The 15594-nt window shown below is 42.9% G+C and overlaps 1 protein-coding gene across 1 annotated transcript in view; it reads left to right on the forward strand.

Annotated features, from left to right (window-relative positions):
- The first annotated feature begins 836 nt into the window (after positions 1–836).
- The window catches only part of PHKA2 (phosphorylase kinase regulatory subunit alpha 2), a 45706-nt gene continuing 30948 nt past the window's right edge, over positions 837–15594 (forward strand). The window contains exons 1-11 of the mRNA XM_083854872.1: positions 837–1075; positions 6174–6332; positions 7663–7710; positions 8202–8370; positions 9892–9974; positions 10551–10631; positions 11653–11751; positions 12069–12215; positions 12441–12494; positions 13049–13171; positions 15115–15210. Of these exons, the coding sequence (XP_083710998.1) occupies positions 998–1075; positions 6174–6332; positions 7663–7710; positions 8202–8370; positions 9892–9974; positions 10551–10631; positions 11653–11751; positions 12069–12215; positions 12441–12494; positions 13049–13171; positions 15115–15210 (1137 nt within the window). The 5' untranslated portion in view covers positions 837–997. The remainder of the gene's footprint in view (positions 1076–6173; positions 6333–7662; positions 7711–8201; positions 8371–9891; positions 9975–10550; positions 10632–11652; positions 11752–12068; positions 12216–12440; positions 12495–13048; positions 13172–15114; positions 15211–15594) is intronic.

A 15594-nucleotide genomic window follows, 5' to 3' on the forward strand; every position in this document is an offset into this window, starting at 1 on the left:
TAAAGTAAAATTCTGTGCATTAGTTTGTGGCTGCAGAGCTAACTTGGGGGATCTGCAAGGAGGTTTTAAGCTTAGTCAAAGATAGACAGCAACCTGCCGTGTACAGCTGGCACCACCCTGCTCAGCAAACCTGGTCCCGAAGTGCAATGTCTCCAAAAATCAGTGTCCTGAAGGGGAGGCTGGTGCGGCGTTCAGGGCAGGAGTGTTTGGCACGGTGCAGATCTCACCGCTCGGCTCTGGAGAGGGAGATGAGGAACCTCAGTGCTCTGTCCTCCTTACTGCTGTGCAGGACCTACAGGGGCGTTGTGTGACCGCCACCCAGGAGCGAACAGGCCTGTGCAGGCCGCTCTATCAACCACCGCTGTCAGCTACGGTCAGTGAGGGAAGAGGAAGTGTTAAAATAGTAACTCTTGTAATGCTACAATTTAAAAAAAAAAAACAAAAAACAAAAAACAAAAAAACAAACAAACAAAAAAAAACCCAAAACAAAACAAAAAAACCACCCCAAAACAAAAAAAAAAAAAAAGGGAAAAAAAATTCTTTCCGAATTTTGAGTGAGTACCACACCTTCAGCTACTCTGCAACATCTGCTCCGTGCTTTTATTCAACCAGATCTCAAAACGGTGGGGTTTTTTAAAGTCTGGGGGAAAGAAAAGCTCCCAACAAGCATTCTGGCATTCTCAGCTTTATTTTACGAACTTACCAAGAGGTTGTGAAGAATCGGCACTATATTTTTATATTTTTCCAATGCAGCCGGGCTGTTGTCAGGCCCGGCGGCCGCTCCCCGGCGCGGTCCCTGTGCCCCGGTGTGGCCGTGCCCCGGTGTGGCCGTGCCCCGGTGTGGCCGTGTCCCGGCGGTGCCTGAGGGCGGCGGCCCCGCCCCGCCCCGGCCCGGCCCGCCCCATTCCGCCGTGAGGGCGGGGAGAGGCCGCCGCCATCTCCGGGTGCCGCCGCCCCGAGCGCGGCTGGGCCGGGCAGCCGGGCCGGCCTCGGGGCCATGAGGAGCCGCAGCAACTCGGGGGTGCGCCTGGACGGCTACGCCCGCCTGGTCCAGCGGACCATCCTCTGCCACCAGGTGAGGGGCAGCCGCCGCCCCGGGACGCTGCTGGGGCTGGGGGCGCGGTGGGGCCGTACCGGGGGCGTGGAGCGGCTGCCGGGGCCGGGGGCTGCGGGAGGGACACGGACATCCCTCCTCCGGCCGGCACACGGCCCCCTGTCCGCTTGTCGCCACCCCGCCTGCGGGGGGCTCGGGAACGCCGAGGGGTGCGGATCCTGGGTGTGCTTGTGAAAGTGCACCTTGGAGATCCTGTGGGAAACACAGCGAGTCTGAGCTTGTAAATAACAATGGTGTTGTGTATATACGGTGTCTTCATGGCAGTATGATACACACCCACACGTTGTGCACACACTATATAATATACACACTGTATACTATGTGCATATCTACACACACATAGGTGGAAACAGCCGCATTCCGCCGCGGTGACACAAGGCTCGGAGCAGGACTTTGTGCCGTGCTGTCAGCACAGCCCGTGCGGATCCCTGTGTGCGGCGGGGCACGTCCCGGAGCTTCCAGGCTGTTCTCCCTCTGTCCGCACTGCTGGGGCTCTGGGGCGACAGGCGGGGCCGCCTGCACAGGAGAGCGACAAAGGACCGAAAATAGCCGGGGCGGCTGGGGGAGGTTGTGCCCACCCTGTGTTTTTTCGACAGCACAGTGCTCTCTGCTTAGTGCGGTTGCTTCACCCAGGTGGGCACTGAGGACTCAGAAAGTGTTCAGCAATGTCATGATTTGGTTAAAACGATCCAGTATATAAAGATGAGCAGCAGAGTTTTTTTGCAGATCGGTTACCAAATATTCTTTGTTGATGAGAGTTGCAAGAAACTGCTAAGCAGTGAAAGAAGAGGCTTTTACTGTGACAAAAGAATGTGCTTTGTCAGTAAGATTTTTGTCACTGGCCGTTTTGGGCACAGCGTCCAAACACCTGTGAATTGGTGTTTGTCTACTAATTGTCATAGACTCAGTAGAAACAAATGCAAGAACTGGTATATGTGTTGTGAGAAGAGAATTTTTAGACTCTTGCTGTGCTGGGGTGCAGGAGAAGCTTTTGGTTCTGTTACTATCTCTGGCTTTTTCAGCAAGATGACATTGGGCAAGTCACTCTGGCTTCCAGTGCCTGCTTGATTTCTTTGTTTATAAGATGAGGATGCTGATAACAGCTTCCATTAGGGGAGACATGGAACCTCTGAGATTCAGAGCTCAAACATGCCCCATGAAAGCCTTGATGAAATTAATATTTTACAATAGTAAAAAGGGTAAGTATATGGTAATACAGCGGTTCATACTGCTGACCCAGAATTTTGTAATTGGTGTATAAAGCAGTGTGGTATATAAAGAGTGTTCATGACTGTGTATTGCCTTTTCCACTGAGGGCTCAATGGCTGGGAGAATTCAGAGGCGGGGAAAGGAGGTAAGTTAGTTTTCTTCTTTGTGTAGAAAGCAAGTCACAGGCTAGCAGCAAGGTAGGGGATCTTTAGTATCTCAAGAGAACCCAGGGACATGCTCAAGGCATGTTTCTAGATTATTTTTTTTTCTATATTTATAGTCTTCCTGTTTTTTTCACTGCAATAGATTGAAAATGTTCTGTTCAGCCCGGTGAAGAGTGCTTACTTGGGCAAGTTAGGAAGGTTTTCTTTTGGCCACATGCAGCTGTGTCCTTCTTGGGAGCAGAAAGTCTGTGGCTGGATGGGCTTGGATGCTGCTGCTTCACTGCTGCTGGTGCCTTCTGAGTACCTCTCAGGAAGGAGCCAGGGAGGTGAGTTTTAGCTGTGGGTTTGCCCAGGAACAGCCTGGCAGAAAGACCACAAGATGTTTAAAATGCTTCTGAGGTGCCTCTGCTCACAGGGGGTGTGATGTGTGACTGTGACCCTGCACCTCCCATCCACAGCTGTGGGAATGCAGCCTTGGCACATCAGCTGCTGTGCTCTGACAGGGGGCAGTGACCCTCACCCCTGTAAGGTGCAGCAAGGGCTTTGTGTGCAGTTGGTGCAGAGCACTGGGCTTTGATCAGGTGTTTAACACACTGGGAGCTGGGTTTCTCAGTAGCAGCAATTGAGCTTGTGCTCATTCCAGTCACTCTAAATCAATGTGATTTTTAGAGGCAATTTTTAATGCAGGGTGTGTGTGCTACCAGGCAGATGTGTTCAAAGGGCAGGTTCAACTGCACCAGGGCTGGCACTTTTCTCTGTGTGGCACCTTGCAGGATCAGGTCAGTAGCAAATCTTTTCCTGTTTTGCAGATGTTGCATTGTCCCTGTCAGTCCCTGTAGCATGCACAGTGATAGTTACCATCCTGTTGTAAAAGGAAAATAAGACCAGACTACTGGCTCCTGTCTGTGGAGGGGCTGCCATCTGTTGAATGCACCCCAGGGACAGGGGTCAGAGGGATGCTTTTGTGCTGAAGCAGAGCAGACGTTGAAAAGCACCACCAGAAAGATGTTCTCAGCTACTTATTACACCTGTTAAATTGAATGACATAAGAAAAAATGTGAATCTTAAGATTGGGAAATAGTAAAACTTAACATCTATGTACATTTTAAGTATTGCTGTGGTACTAAGAGTGAAAAGCATGTGGACCTGATTAGGAAAGATCATACCTTTATGGGTAACCCCAGCTGTGTTATGGAATCACATTGGAAGGGACTCCCAGGAATCATCAAGTCCGACTCCTGTCCCTGCATGGGACCGTCCCCAGGACTCACTCACATCATGTTACATATGGTTCCACAAGCAAATGTACAAGCTTTGCTAGAGCTTACCTCAGTTTTCACTTGACAGAGCAATGAGACAATCTGTTTAATTTGAACATTACAGCAAGATGCTAAATTACTTGCTTTGCTGCTCGTGTTAGAACCCTGCTGGTTTTGTGCCTGTCCTGCTGAAGTTCTTATTGACACCTGCTGCCCTGTAGGAACTGGTGTGTTTTGTAGTTTCGGTTGTTAGGGAGCCTTTTTGCCTCCAGATAGACAGATAGATTTAAAAATAGGTTTGGGCATGACACAACAGTTCAAAGTCTTACTCCAGCAATCAGCTTTCTGTTGCAGTGCTCTCAGCTGGCAGCCCATGGTGCTGATAAAATTCATTGTTCCGTGGATCTTGTGTGCAGTGTGATTTGCAGGATGAGACCTGCTAGTCTAATTAGCCATCACTGCATAGATGGAATGCTTTAGCTAAGCTGAAATCCCTTTGACATCAGTGGGATTAAGTGTATTCAGTGTTTCTGTGGGTTCTTTAGCACCTTGTAAATGCTGTAGTTTTCATATGGTGTCAGCAGGTAAGAGAAGAAAGTAATTGTAGTTTCTAAGAGAAAACACTTCTAAAAAAGCTGAAACAAAACCACTTAAAATATTAATTAATATATTACACTGTTCTGCTAACATTCTGAATGTGCATGAGGAAAGACAATAATGTGTTGTCAGTCCACGAGAGCCAGCCCCAGTGTGCCCCAAAAGCTGGGACCAACTTGTAGAGGAATGAAAGGTGGTGAAATGGAGATAGCTGCCTGTGGATGTGTTTAAAAAAAATGTCTCGAGGTAGGCAAATCCCTCCTTGGGAACTGAATAGGCTTTTAAAATCTTATATGGGCCATTTCTCTGGGATTTCCATTTTAGTATGCAGAGACACTTTGATTTTTCAACTGGCAGCTAGCCCAACATGGAGAGTAGGGAAAAATAAACCAAAATTATAATTTCTCAGACAGCAGAGTGATCTCTATCAAGCCAGGGCTGCAGGTGAGTAGACATTTGTTGTCCTGCATTGGAGGAAGGGAGACAGTGCTCTCTACAAATGTTGGGAGCATGCAGTCCATGCAGTCTGCCTTTTGAGCCCTGGGTTTTGTCATGTGGGCACAGTGCTGAACTGGGACTTCTGTTACTCCTTGTTTGACTTCGCAAAATCAAGAAGTTTTTAAAGCTGTTTGTATTCATATGTGCTACTTTCCCCATCAAACAGGTGAGTAGGGGTCCTTCAGCTGTTACTTGGTTTGTGAAGACCTTGCTGAGGCAGGGCTGTTGCAGCAGAACTTCATTTCTGCTCTTACTGAGCCACTGAGCATTGCTGTATTAAACCATAACAATAGGGCTGACCGTGCCAGGTCATGTCTGTCAGGCTGTCACCCCTGTGCTGCTCAGTGGTCACACAGGAAATTGTAACTAAAGGCCCTCCCCCTCAAAACAACTTTTAAAAAAATAATAAGTTGAACAAACCAGTGTGTGAGAGAAATGAAAAATTGGTGGATGTATCCTTTTAAACTTTTGTAAAAGTAGTCTTTACTATTGTAGTCTTTGCCCCATTGTCACACCAGCCCCACCGACTGGTCTTCATTCACTGAAATTTCTGTAAAGGCTTGATTGGATTGAAAGTTCTATTGACTTTTTGCCTCTTTGTCTCATTTTTTTGTTAGTCAAGAATGTACAGCCAAGAAGGATGGTCTAAAAAAATTAAGGATAGCGAAGTGATGGGAATTAATCATGCAATGAAAAATTATTGGAGTATTTGGGATGCAGGAGACTACTCACTGTTCTGCTTTTTAGACAGTGCTGCTTTTCGACACCTTCAGAATTTTTTTCTTGTACATTTTCCAAAGGAGGACATAGAAAAGGTGTTGCATTTATTTAGCTGTCATAATCCCAATTGGCAGATACATATACAAATACTTTTTAATCTCCTAGAAGATCACTAGTGGTTTTTTAATTTCTCGAGGTTATGCCACAGACCAGTTACATAGAGGAGCATATATCCCACACTCCATTTCTAGCATTACCTCAGGATCTTCTTTTCCTCATAAATATGTAAAATTTAAATTTCCATTTCCTTGATGTATTCTGAATTTCACTCAGTGACTTAGCTACTAATCCTGTGTGGATGAAGATGTCCACCTGGATGCTGTAACCTTTACAACCTGAAGTGTTCATATAAATTTTGCATTTCATTTGTATGAGTTTGGGAAAGAAGGATGGGATCTCATTTCTGTTGTGAAATCATGAGCAGCCACAGTGTGCACTTAGCATGAAATCATCTTTAGTTTCCTACCCTTACGTACAGAAAAAAGTGATACTTCTTAGCAGATGGGACTCGAGGTGGTAATGCTTGTTCTTTCTTCCTTCTGCCATGGTTAGAACCCAATGACGGGGCTGCTCTCCGCTGGGGCGGACCACAAGGATGCCTGGGTGCGGGACAACATCTACAGCATCCTGGCCGTGTGGGGGCTGGGAATGGCCTACCGGAAGAATGCGGACCGGGATGAGGATAAAGCCAAAGCCTACGAGCTCGAGCAGGTGCGTCAAGGCTTGACATGAACCAGTTCCACTGTCTGGGTTTTCTTACTGTAGTGTTTTTGGAGAGTGTGTTCGCACTGCTGCTGTGTCTGGGATCTGGCAGGGCTTTCCCAGCTTGGAGTACATGTCTTGTTCCAAAGACACCAATATCCATGCAGTGTATGTATCCCTGTTGTAGTATCCCTGACAACCTTCTGGCAAGGAGGATTTGAAGAACTGGGTGGCAGAGAGGCCAACATCTGAATTTAACTACAAATGAAACAAAAATATGTAGAAGTCAAACTTCCATCATTTGGCTGATTATTGAAAATTAGGCTTCTGAGAGATTTTGTGCCCCAATTTACAAGCCTCTCCCTGATTAAACCTTGAAGTCTCTCGTGAGATGTGTTATGGAGCAGAAAATCAGGCCTAGGCTGCTTGAATCTTGCAGCAATTTATCTGCTAGATCATTCTTCCCTGTAAAGAGAAGTAAGCCATTTAAAGTAGAAGTCTTTGGAATGTGCATGGAGGTTGTACATGGTGTGTAGGCATATTTGGTCATAGCAGAGAAGGTAACAATCTCCAGACTGATACACTCTGTGCTGGAGAATTGGGACATAACTCACACAGTTAAATATTAAAATCTGCAGCTGGTAATGTGAGTATCAGAAATGAGAGTGTAGACAGAGGTGGGTTAAGTGGGAAGTGAGGGACTGTTGGTGTCCTGCTATTGTTTGGAATCACTGGGTAAATTTTTTGCTAGTATGTCCTGCTCAAACCAGGGAGGTCCATGGTGACACAATAACCTTGGGTCAGTTTGGGTGATCATATTTTGAGGCTGTTTTTGGGGGGTGAGAAGGTGGGGTTGATTATTTAATGCAGAATCTTGTACTTCTCTACATTCACACTTATGGCCCTTCCTCTACTACTCACTTGATTTTTGTTTTACTGTATAAAGAGTGGAAGAAGCTCTACAGGTTTTGCAGTCATGTCAATGTCTTGAACTCACCTACCAATGTTCTCTAGATTTGTCACTCAAAAAATATTATTACTATTAATATTCTTACAAGACATTCTTCTTACTTCCTTTAGCTGGATAGAAGGACCACAGAGAGTTTTTCCACTGTTTAGAGAGGACCTTTGGGAAAAGAATTCTCCTAGATATGTATGAAAGAATAAAATCTAATCAGTGTATTTAAAAAAAAAAGGCATACAAAACATTTTGGGCAAATACACATTCTTTTTCACCTTTGGCAGGACATTAGTAGAGGGTGTGAATTTGCCACTTCTGAATGTTGTTTATAAGAGCTGATGAGGCTGAAAATGTCACTGGTCTGTTTTGTTCCTGCAGAATGTTGTGAAGCTGATGCGGGGACTCTTGCAGTGCATGATGAGACAGGTAATGCCATAGGACTGAGTTGGATTAGTAGATGTTGTATTTGCAAAGCATTTCATTGAAGTGTGTAGTTCTTGTGTCTTCTGTGGAGTGGCTTATTTGTGTGTGTGCAGATGATGGTGTGGGGAGTCTTCTTAACTCTTGAGCAAAACATTGACCTTGCTTCCACTTCTTGTCCAAGTAACGTTTTGAGATTGTGCTTGTAGCAGATCAGAGTTTTGCTTTTGCAAACTTTTTTTCACCAAGATGCGTGCCTGTAGTTTAGATCTGAACTCAACAACGTAATTTAATTGCATTCTTTCCTGTAGAGATGTGGATTTATCTGGAGTCTAAAGTCAGGGTTGTGTTTACGCCCTCAGATCAATCAAAACTGAGTGAGGTAACAGGATTAAGATCTCAAGATTCTCTTCACCTAAGAAAAGTTGTTAATTTTGAAATCACTTGGAGAATTTCTTCCAAAATGTCTCAGATTTGAGATTTGTGATGTTTTTTAGGTAGATAAGGTAGAGAAATTCAAATGCACTCAGAGTACCAAGGACTGCCTCCATGCCAAGTATAACTCTGCAACTTGTGCCACGGTGGTTGGGGATGACCAGTGGGGGCATCTACAAGTGGATGCAACTTCCCTCTACCTGCTCTTCTTGGCACAGATGACTGCATCAGGTAAGCAGAAGATATTTTTTGCCTTTTGTTGCGGCCTTTTCTCTTTCAGCTTTTATTTAAAAAGAAAAAATAAGTAGTAACCAGTTTCAAAGATTTTTACATAACTATTACTCAGAAGCAAGTCGTGTTTCTCTGGAAAAGAGATAAGCCTTACTTGGAATTTCAAGTTTATAGTAATTGTCAGTGTCTATGCCCTTAATCAAGGCATCAAATACATGAGATATTACGAGTCATGTCAGAGAAGTCTCATGTTTAAAGACTTTGTAGGGAACAACCATGTTTTTCAGTGTAGTAGTTTCCATTGATGGTTGGGACAAGGAACTTTGCAGACCTGAGATATTCCAGAAACACGTGGCTTTATTACAAGGGTCATGGGTAAAGAGGGCCTGCTTTCAGCCACCAGCCTCGGCTGAAGCAAAGCCCTAAAAAGTGAATGGGGAGAGAGAGAGTAGAAGAGAACTAAGGGGTAGAAATGGAGTAAGAGCAGGGGAAAAGCATGGGGAGAAAGCAGGAGCAAGAGAGAGAGAGAGAGGGGAAGAGAGGGGAGAAACAAGAGAGTAAGAGCGCGAAGAGAGCGATCACCTTGTTACAATACATTATATCTCTTTTTGTGTTGAATATTCTAATTTACAGTGACCAACCCGTGCAAGATACAAAACCTACAAACTTCGCATGCAGCCTATAAGAACTACTACATTGCCATGTCATTTTATATTCTAAACTTTAAAAACTACTTTTCTTATCTGTTTTCTCCCTGATGCTTTGGCAGCGTGGAAAGGCAACATTCCTGAGTCCTTTGTTTTCCTGTCTTTCAACCCATCTTCAGCTAATCACCGTTTTCCTGCCTCCCATGCTTATATCTCAAAATTAGCTTTCATTTCTATTTCACTCACAGGTTTTACATCTGCAGTATTTCTTACCATACAATCATATCCGTAAGTCCTTCCTGTTCCATCTTTCCCAACACTTCAGAGAGTGGCAACATCAAGTCAGGTGCACTCGTGCCATCAGTGTTTCTTCTCTTACTGGTGCTGCTTTATCTTGTGTTCTTCTTAATTGTACTCCTCCTGTGAGGATAAGGATTTATTTCCTTACGTGTTTTCCTATCCTCGAAGCCCCTTGCCGTTGACCCCTGTAAAGCAGGCACTTGGTCATCGTGAAGGTTCCTTGGTTCCTGCCTAGCCCTAAGCAGTCAGAGGGCTGGGGAGCTGCAGGAATTGGCATACACTGCTCTGGAGAGCCGCCTGGCTCAGGTGCCTCTGTTTAATACCCAGAGTATGACTGTCACCCTCACAGAGGTGGTTTTTGGTTGGTCTTTGAAACAGCCTGTATTGGTGGGGTTTGAAGTATTTTGTCAGTAACAAGAATTGAGGCTTCCTACCTGACCTTTGGAAATCAGTTTTTCCTTTGATTTCAGTGGGCAGGAGTTGGTAGCAAATAAACAAAAGCGTGAAACTCACTGAAGAGTAGATATTGCAGTTCTGATACAATATAATTATTCTCTTTCCTTCTTTTGATCAGGGCTACGTATTATCTTCACCCTTGATGAAGTTACCTTTATCCAGAACCTTGTTTTTTACATAGAAGCTGCCTACAAAGTTGCTGTAAGTAGTTACTTTTATGTAGATCATCTGAACACTGCCCAAGCCTGAGTGGAATATTATTTATTGCTGGAGAAGCAAAACAGGGACTTGTTTTTAACATGAGAAGGTATCAGAACCTGTCAGTACTTTACATTGCTAGCAGCATCTTTGGAGATGTTGAGAGGGCTGTGGAGGATTTACTGCTGCATGGGTGAGGTATTCTTGTTCTATCATCATAACGGGAGTTTATTGATAATAAATAATATTTCCTGATGTCTAATTTCCTGATATCTTGTGGGCTCTCCAGAGCAGCTTGAAGGGGCATGGGGAGAAACATGCACAAGAGGAGGGATAAAGGGCTTTGTGTGTTCTGTGAAGGCAGTGATTCATGACTGTGTACATGATCCTCCTGGAGTGTATTTTTATGTGCTACTTTTCATACATGAGAAGGGTTTCTTTTGAGACTTGGAGCCCCTTTTCCTTTTTTTGAAGGCAAATAATTAATTTCATGTGGGGGTGGGGATTTGCTATGGGACAGAGGGAAAAACATTGGTTTGTATATAATCACGCCACTTTTTCTTGGTGATGTTTTTGCAGGATTATGGAATTTGGGAACGTGGTGATAAGACAAACCAAGGAATCCCTGAACTGAATGCGAGCTCCGTAGGGATGGCCAAAGTGAGAATGTCTTCCTGATACCTCCTTCATGGCTGCTGTGTTGTGCTTAAGGGGTCTGACAAACCTGATGGCTTCCTTTGTATGGTCTTCTAGGACACTGCAATAGTTAGCTGATGGTATAAGAATTTTTGTTTAGGTGTGAGTATTTTTTAGTGTAAAATCTTTGGCTGTCATTGAAGGACCTCAGCACAGTTGTTCCAGGGATTGCAAGAAGGATACCAAATTAATTGAACCATGAATCCGACAGATTCAGTGAGATGCAGTCTTAAAAAGTGGCCTCTGGTTTTCTTTCTCTCCTCCTTAATTCTTCAGTCTCAGTGTCATATGTGATGTTGTCATGGTAAGATTAAGTCAGATGTAAATTCTAAAAAGCGGCAGAATATCCATTTAAGAAATTTTCTACAAGTAGTTTAGAGAGAAAAATAAATAAAGATATACTTAAAAGAAAGTGGATATTTCTGATTCCCTCATGGCACAAGGTCACAGAGATACTAAATGAAGCTCAGGAGGCCATAAATGTAAATGTGCAGTTGACAATTACCTCACTACATGGTGTCTGAGGGACAGACAGAAGACAAATATCATTAAGGTTAAAGGTGTGTTTGCCTTTCAGCAGAATTTGTTAGATCTTGTGTGTACTGCAAGAGGGAGAGACTGCTGGTCTTGGTCCCACAGTGATATATGAGGCAATTTTGGAATATAGGCCAGGACAAACATTTTTTACTAAGTATGTCAATATTTAGATGATGTCTCAGTGAAAACCCAGCTCCCAATTTTTTTGCATTGCCTTTAAATTGTAGGAAGGATCACCAGTACATCAATCCTTTATCCTACTAGTTGAAAACCAGAAACAGTTTTTCTAAAATATTGCCAAGCTTCCTTTTAAAGATGAAAAAAATACCAGTTGGGCTAACTGCTGTCTTGAGTAATTTCTTTCAGAGGTTAAGTACAGGTGCTAGAGTGTATACTTGGTTTGAGAGGTATTTATTGATTTTGTGTTGTGGTTTGGTTTTCTATGAAGGCTGCTTTGGAAGCAATTGATGAACTAGATCTTTTTGGAGCTCATGGGGGACACAAATCAGTGATTCATGTTCTTCCGGATGAAGTGGAACACTGTCAGGTAAAAATCAGTCTGCCCTTTGCTTTACTAGGGGAAAACCTAACACCTTCTCCCCTTTGTTTTTAAATGAAATGTTGATTAACAAAGCCAAGAATGTAATGTAATAAGGATGGCATCAGGCTATGCTGCTCACTCTGTTTCTAGTAGATCATGTGAAACTGAATAGTGTGAAGCATTCTCATTCTACCTCAGTTAAAAATAACTGCACAGGTTTCTCTGTCAGTTTGCAAATAATGTAGTCTCATTTGCACTTGACAGAGTTTTTTGAAGTAGGCAAATTGTTTTAAATCCTTCTCTCCTGTTCTTGTTTTGCTCAGTCTATTCTCTACTCCATGTTGCCAAGGGCATCCACATCAAAGGAGATAGATGCTGGCCTTCTGTCTATTATTTCTTACCCAGCTTTTGCAGTGGAGGATGTAAACCTTGTTAATGTAACCAAGAGTGAGATCATATCCAAATTGCAGGTAAGGATTTACTTTAGTTTTGTTTTCCAAAGAGAGAAGCAGAACCTCTTTCTAAACCAAAAATCCTAATTAAACAAGGGTTGCCAGGCTTGGCTTATCTATGCACGAAGAGGGGGAGGAAGATCCCTAAGTACCTGTAAGACTCAGCACATGCCTTTATGCTGGTGTTAGTCTGTGAGGAAGAAGTGTATGGGAAATTTCCTACAATGTTGTGTGTTTTTACAGGGCCGCTACGGCTGCTGTCGCTTTCTCCGAGATGGTTACAAGACACCCAGAGAGGTACTTCTGATGGATATTTATGATGTATATTTTCAGTAAGCCCATGGGAAGAATTTTATCTCTTCTTTATAGACATATTTTGTTTTATTTACATGAAGGGGTGAAGTTCTCCCATCGCTGCTAAGATGTGTTATGGATTTGGGGGTAATCCAGGTATCCACCCTGGAAAGGGAGGCTAAGGGTTTAAAAAACAGTTATTAAGGACAGAACTTAATTCATACTGCTGTAAGAACTTAACCCTTAGATATGCTTATGGTGTCTGAGATGAAATGGTATCTCTGAAACATCCCAAAATATCTTTGAACTGAGGCAGAGCCAAAATCATTTGGGTGAAATTTAGATCCTGAGACTAGGAAGGATCAATTTGTCTGGAGAACCATTAAAAGAGTTTGAGAGTGAATGCTATAAAGAAGTCAAGAGACTGCATGGAAAGTGTTTCTGGTGGGTTTACTGATTTCCATATTTTAATTTGTATAAAATAGGCTACCATTATGATCGGAATATAAGTGACTAATTTAGCCCTGTGACTAAAGGAGTGTGGTTGAATTTTTTAGGATCCAAGCAGGCTGCATTATGATCCTGCAGAGCTCAAGCTCTTTGAGAATATTGAATGTGAGTGGCCAGTATTCTGGACATACTTTCTAATTGATGGAATATTTAATGAGGACAAAATCCAGGTGAGGAAAGAAGAAATTGCTTTCAAATTGCAAAACCATTTACCCGCAGTATTTTGTAACTTTGTTCCATGTTTGTTTTGGATATTATTTGGATACCCCATTAGCAGAGTGGAATAGTCTTCAGCCAGTTTCACCTTCCTGGGCAGTTCATGGCATGGTACAGGCAGCAGGGTTGTGCACACTGGGGCCTGGTTGCCCTCTCCCTACCAGGTGGAGTGGCTCTGTTAGCTGGGGTGGTAAAACTGGGCTGAACAGGGTTTATTTGCGCGCTTTTTGTCTTTTCACCAACCTTGATGCCCCTTTCACAATTACTTCAGGATGAGACAAGCTTCTTTTCCCCCATCCTCTCTCTGGCTTGGCTGCTGAGAACAAGGCTTGCAGTACTTTCAGTCTTTTTCTACATTCAGAGAGATTTGGGATTGGCCTATGTGGGGAAATTTCATTTTCAGTGATTCCCTAAGTCACTTCATGCCATTAATGTGCATGACATCCAGTGTGACATCCAGTGGTCAGTGGAACTAAGTTGATTGTAGCCCTTCAAAGGTTATGGTGGTACCTGGGGAGTGTTGGTGAGTTAAAGAGCAGCAAGTACCCAGAACTAAATGTATTCAGACCAGAAGTTCTACAGATTGATAGCTTGAAAAACTAAAAATATATCTGATTTAAAATTGCCTAGCATACAGAGGGATAAAAAAATAATAATAATAAAAAATGAAATTTGGAGAATTTCAGACCAAAGAGCCCTCTTTCTGTATCAGATGTTGCAAACCAAGTGAAAATTCTTCCTGACACTAGACATGAAATGAAATGTTTTCCTGAACACAGTAAAAATAGTCTGGTGAAGAGAGAAATAGCGTTATTTCATGAGGGGGAAAATCAGAAAGTTTACTGAAACTTCAGTCCTGCCAGTAAAATACCACCTCCTGAGGCAGTCTCTAGACTTTAGCTGGATTATCTGGGACAGTATGTACCTGGTTGTTTTTTTTTGGTGTGCAGATGGATTGTTCTAGGGCATAGTCTGGGCAATTGCTCCCAGTTTCCACTGTTTAAACATAGCTGAATGAGTCACTGAGACACTCAGGTGAGTGTCTAGTCCTCAGTTACTGCTGATAACAAGTAGTCTTGCTAGAAAAATAAGCACCCTGAGGACTCAAAAAAAGTGGAGTGGGAAAGGATACTGAAAATGTCGGTGCATATGAACCTGTGGGTACCTTACTTTTAATGATCCGCTGTATTCAGAAATAGCAGAAAAAAGATGTCTGAGGCAGGTGCTGGTAGTGCTTGAAAAGTCTCCCTCTAAGTAAAAACTTGGAATGGATAGTTAATAAATGGAACAAACTAAGGAATCTGGTAAAAAGAAAATGTATTACATGTTCTTATCAGTCTGCTATTCCTATTCCTAATACATTGTCTAATACCACAAGAACAAGGAAGATTTGCTGTTCAATGAACTTAGATATTCTTAAACATTTAAATCTATTTTAACCTTTCCTTGTGACAAAATTTTAGTCAAATCAGTTAAGAGAAACTGATTTCCCAATCCTGCCAACAGAATTCAGCAAGCCACAGACAAATGTACATGGCATACAGCTAACAATTTATACACCTTACACTCTGACAGATATTGGCAGTCTGATGTCTGTCGCTGCACTGTCATCCATTGAAAATTCCCTGTAGGATCTGTTCCAGTGACTTCTCAATAGGAGTATACTGAAAGTTTTTACTGCAGCAGTGTGGTGCAGATTGAAGACAAGTGTTCATGTTCTGATAACACTGAGATGCTGGAACAGTCTCTGATAATTTGGATATTGTTATTCCATCAGAAAATCATGATCCCTCCATCCCTTTTTTTTTTTTTAATAAGTACTGTTCAAAAGTACTTTATTGTTTCAGTTATGCTGACTGTAGCGTGAATTCTCACTGTCTTGTAAAAATAATTCCAGGTACAAGAATACAGAGAGGCTCTGGAAGGAATACTTATTAGAGAGAAGAATGGGTTGGTGCTAATGCCTGAACTCTACGCAGTCCCTCCAGAAAAGGTATTGGGAAAATGCAACATCCGCTTCAGTACACAAAGTAGAGACAGTGAGAAGAATGTAAGGCTTACAGTTTTCCCGTGTCTGAGGAATCTAAACCAACAATAAAAAAGACTACTGCACGTAATTTTAAAAAGTAAGAGACCTTTCACAGCTTCTGCTGAGAAATGGTAAACTTTAGGCTTCCAAATGGTCGCATTTTTTACTTGTGAATTTGACTGTCTTTGGAAATATTACAGCAGATCTAAAACTTTACATCCTTAGAGCAAGACATGTATTTAAGAAGTGTTGATACTGACTTAGGAACTGAAGCTCAAAGAAGAAATGAAGCATAGACTGTCCTGCCTGTCTAGTCTGTTGATGGATTGTGCTGTCCTTTTCCAGAGC

The sequence above is a fragment of the Zosterops lateralis genome, assembly GCF_965231275.1.
Source record: "Zosterops lateralis genome assembly, chromosome: 2".
NCBI classification, from domain to species: Eukaryota; Metazoa; Chordata; class Aves; order Passeriformes; family Zosteropidae; genus Zosterops; species Zosterops lateralis.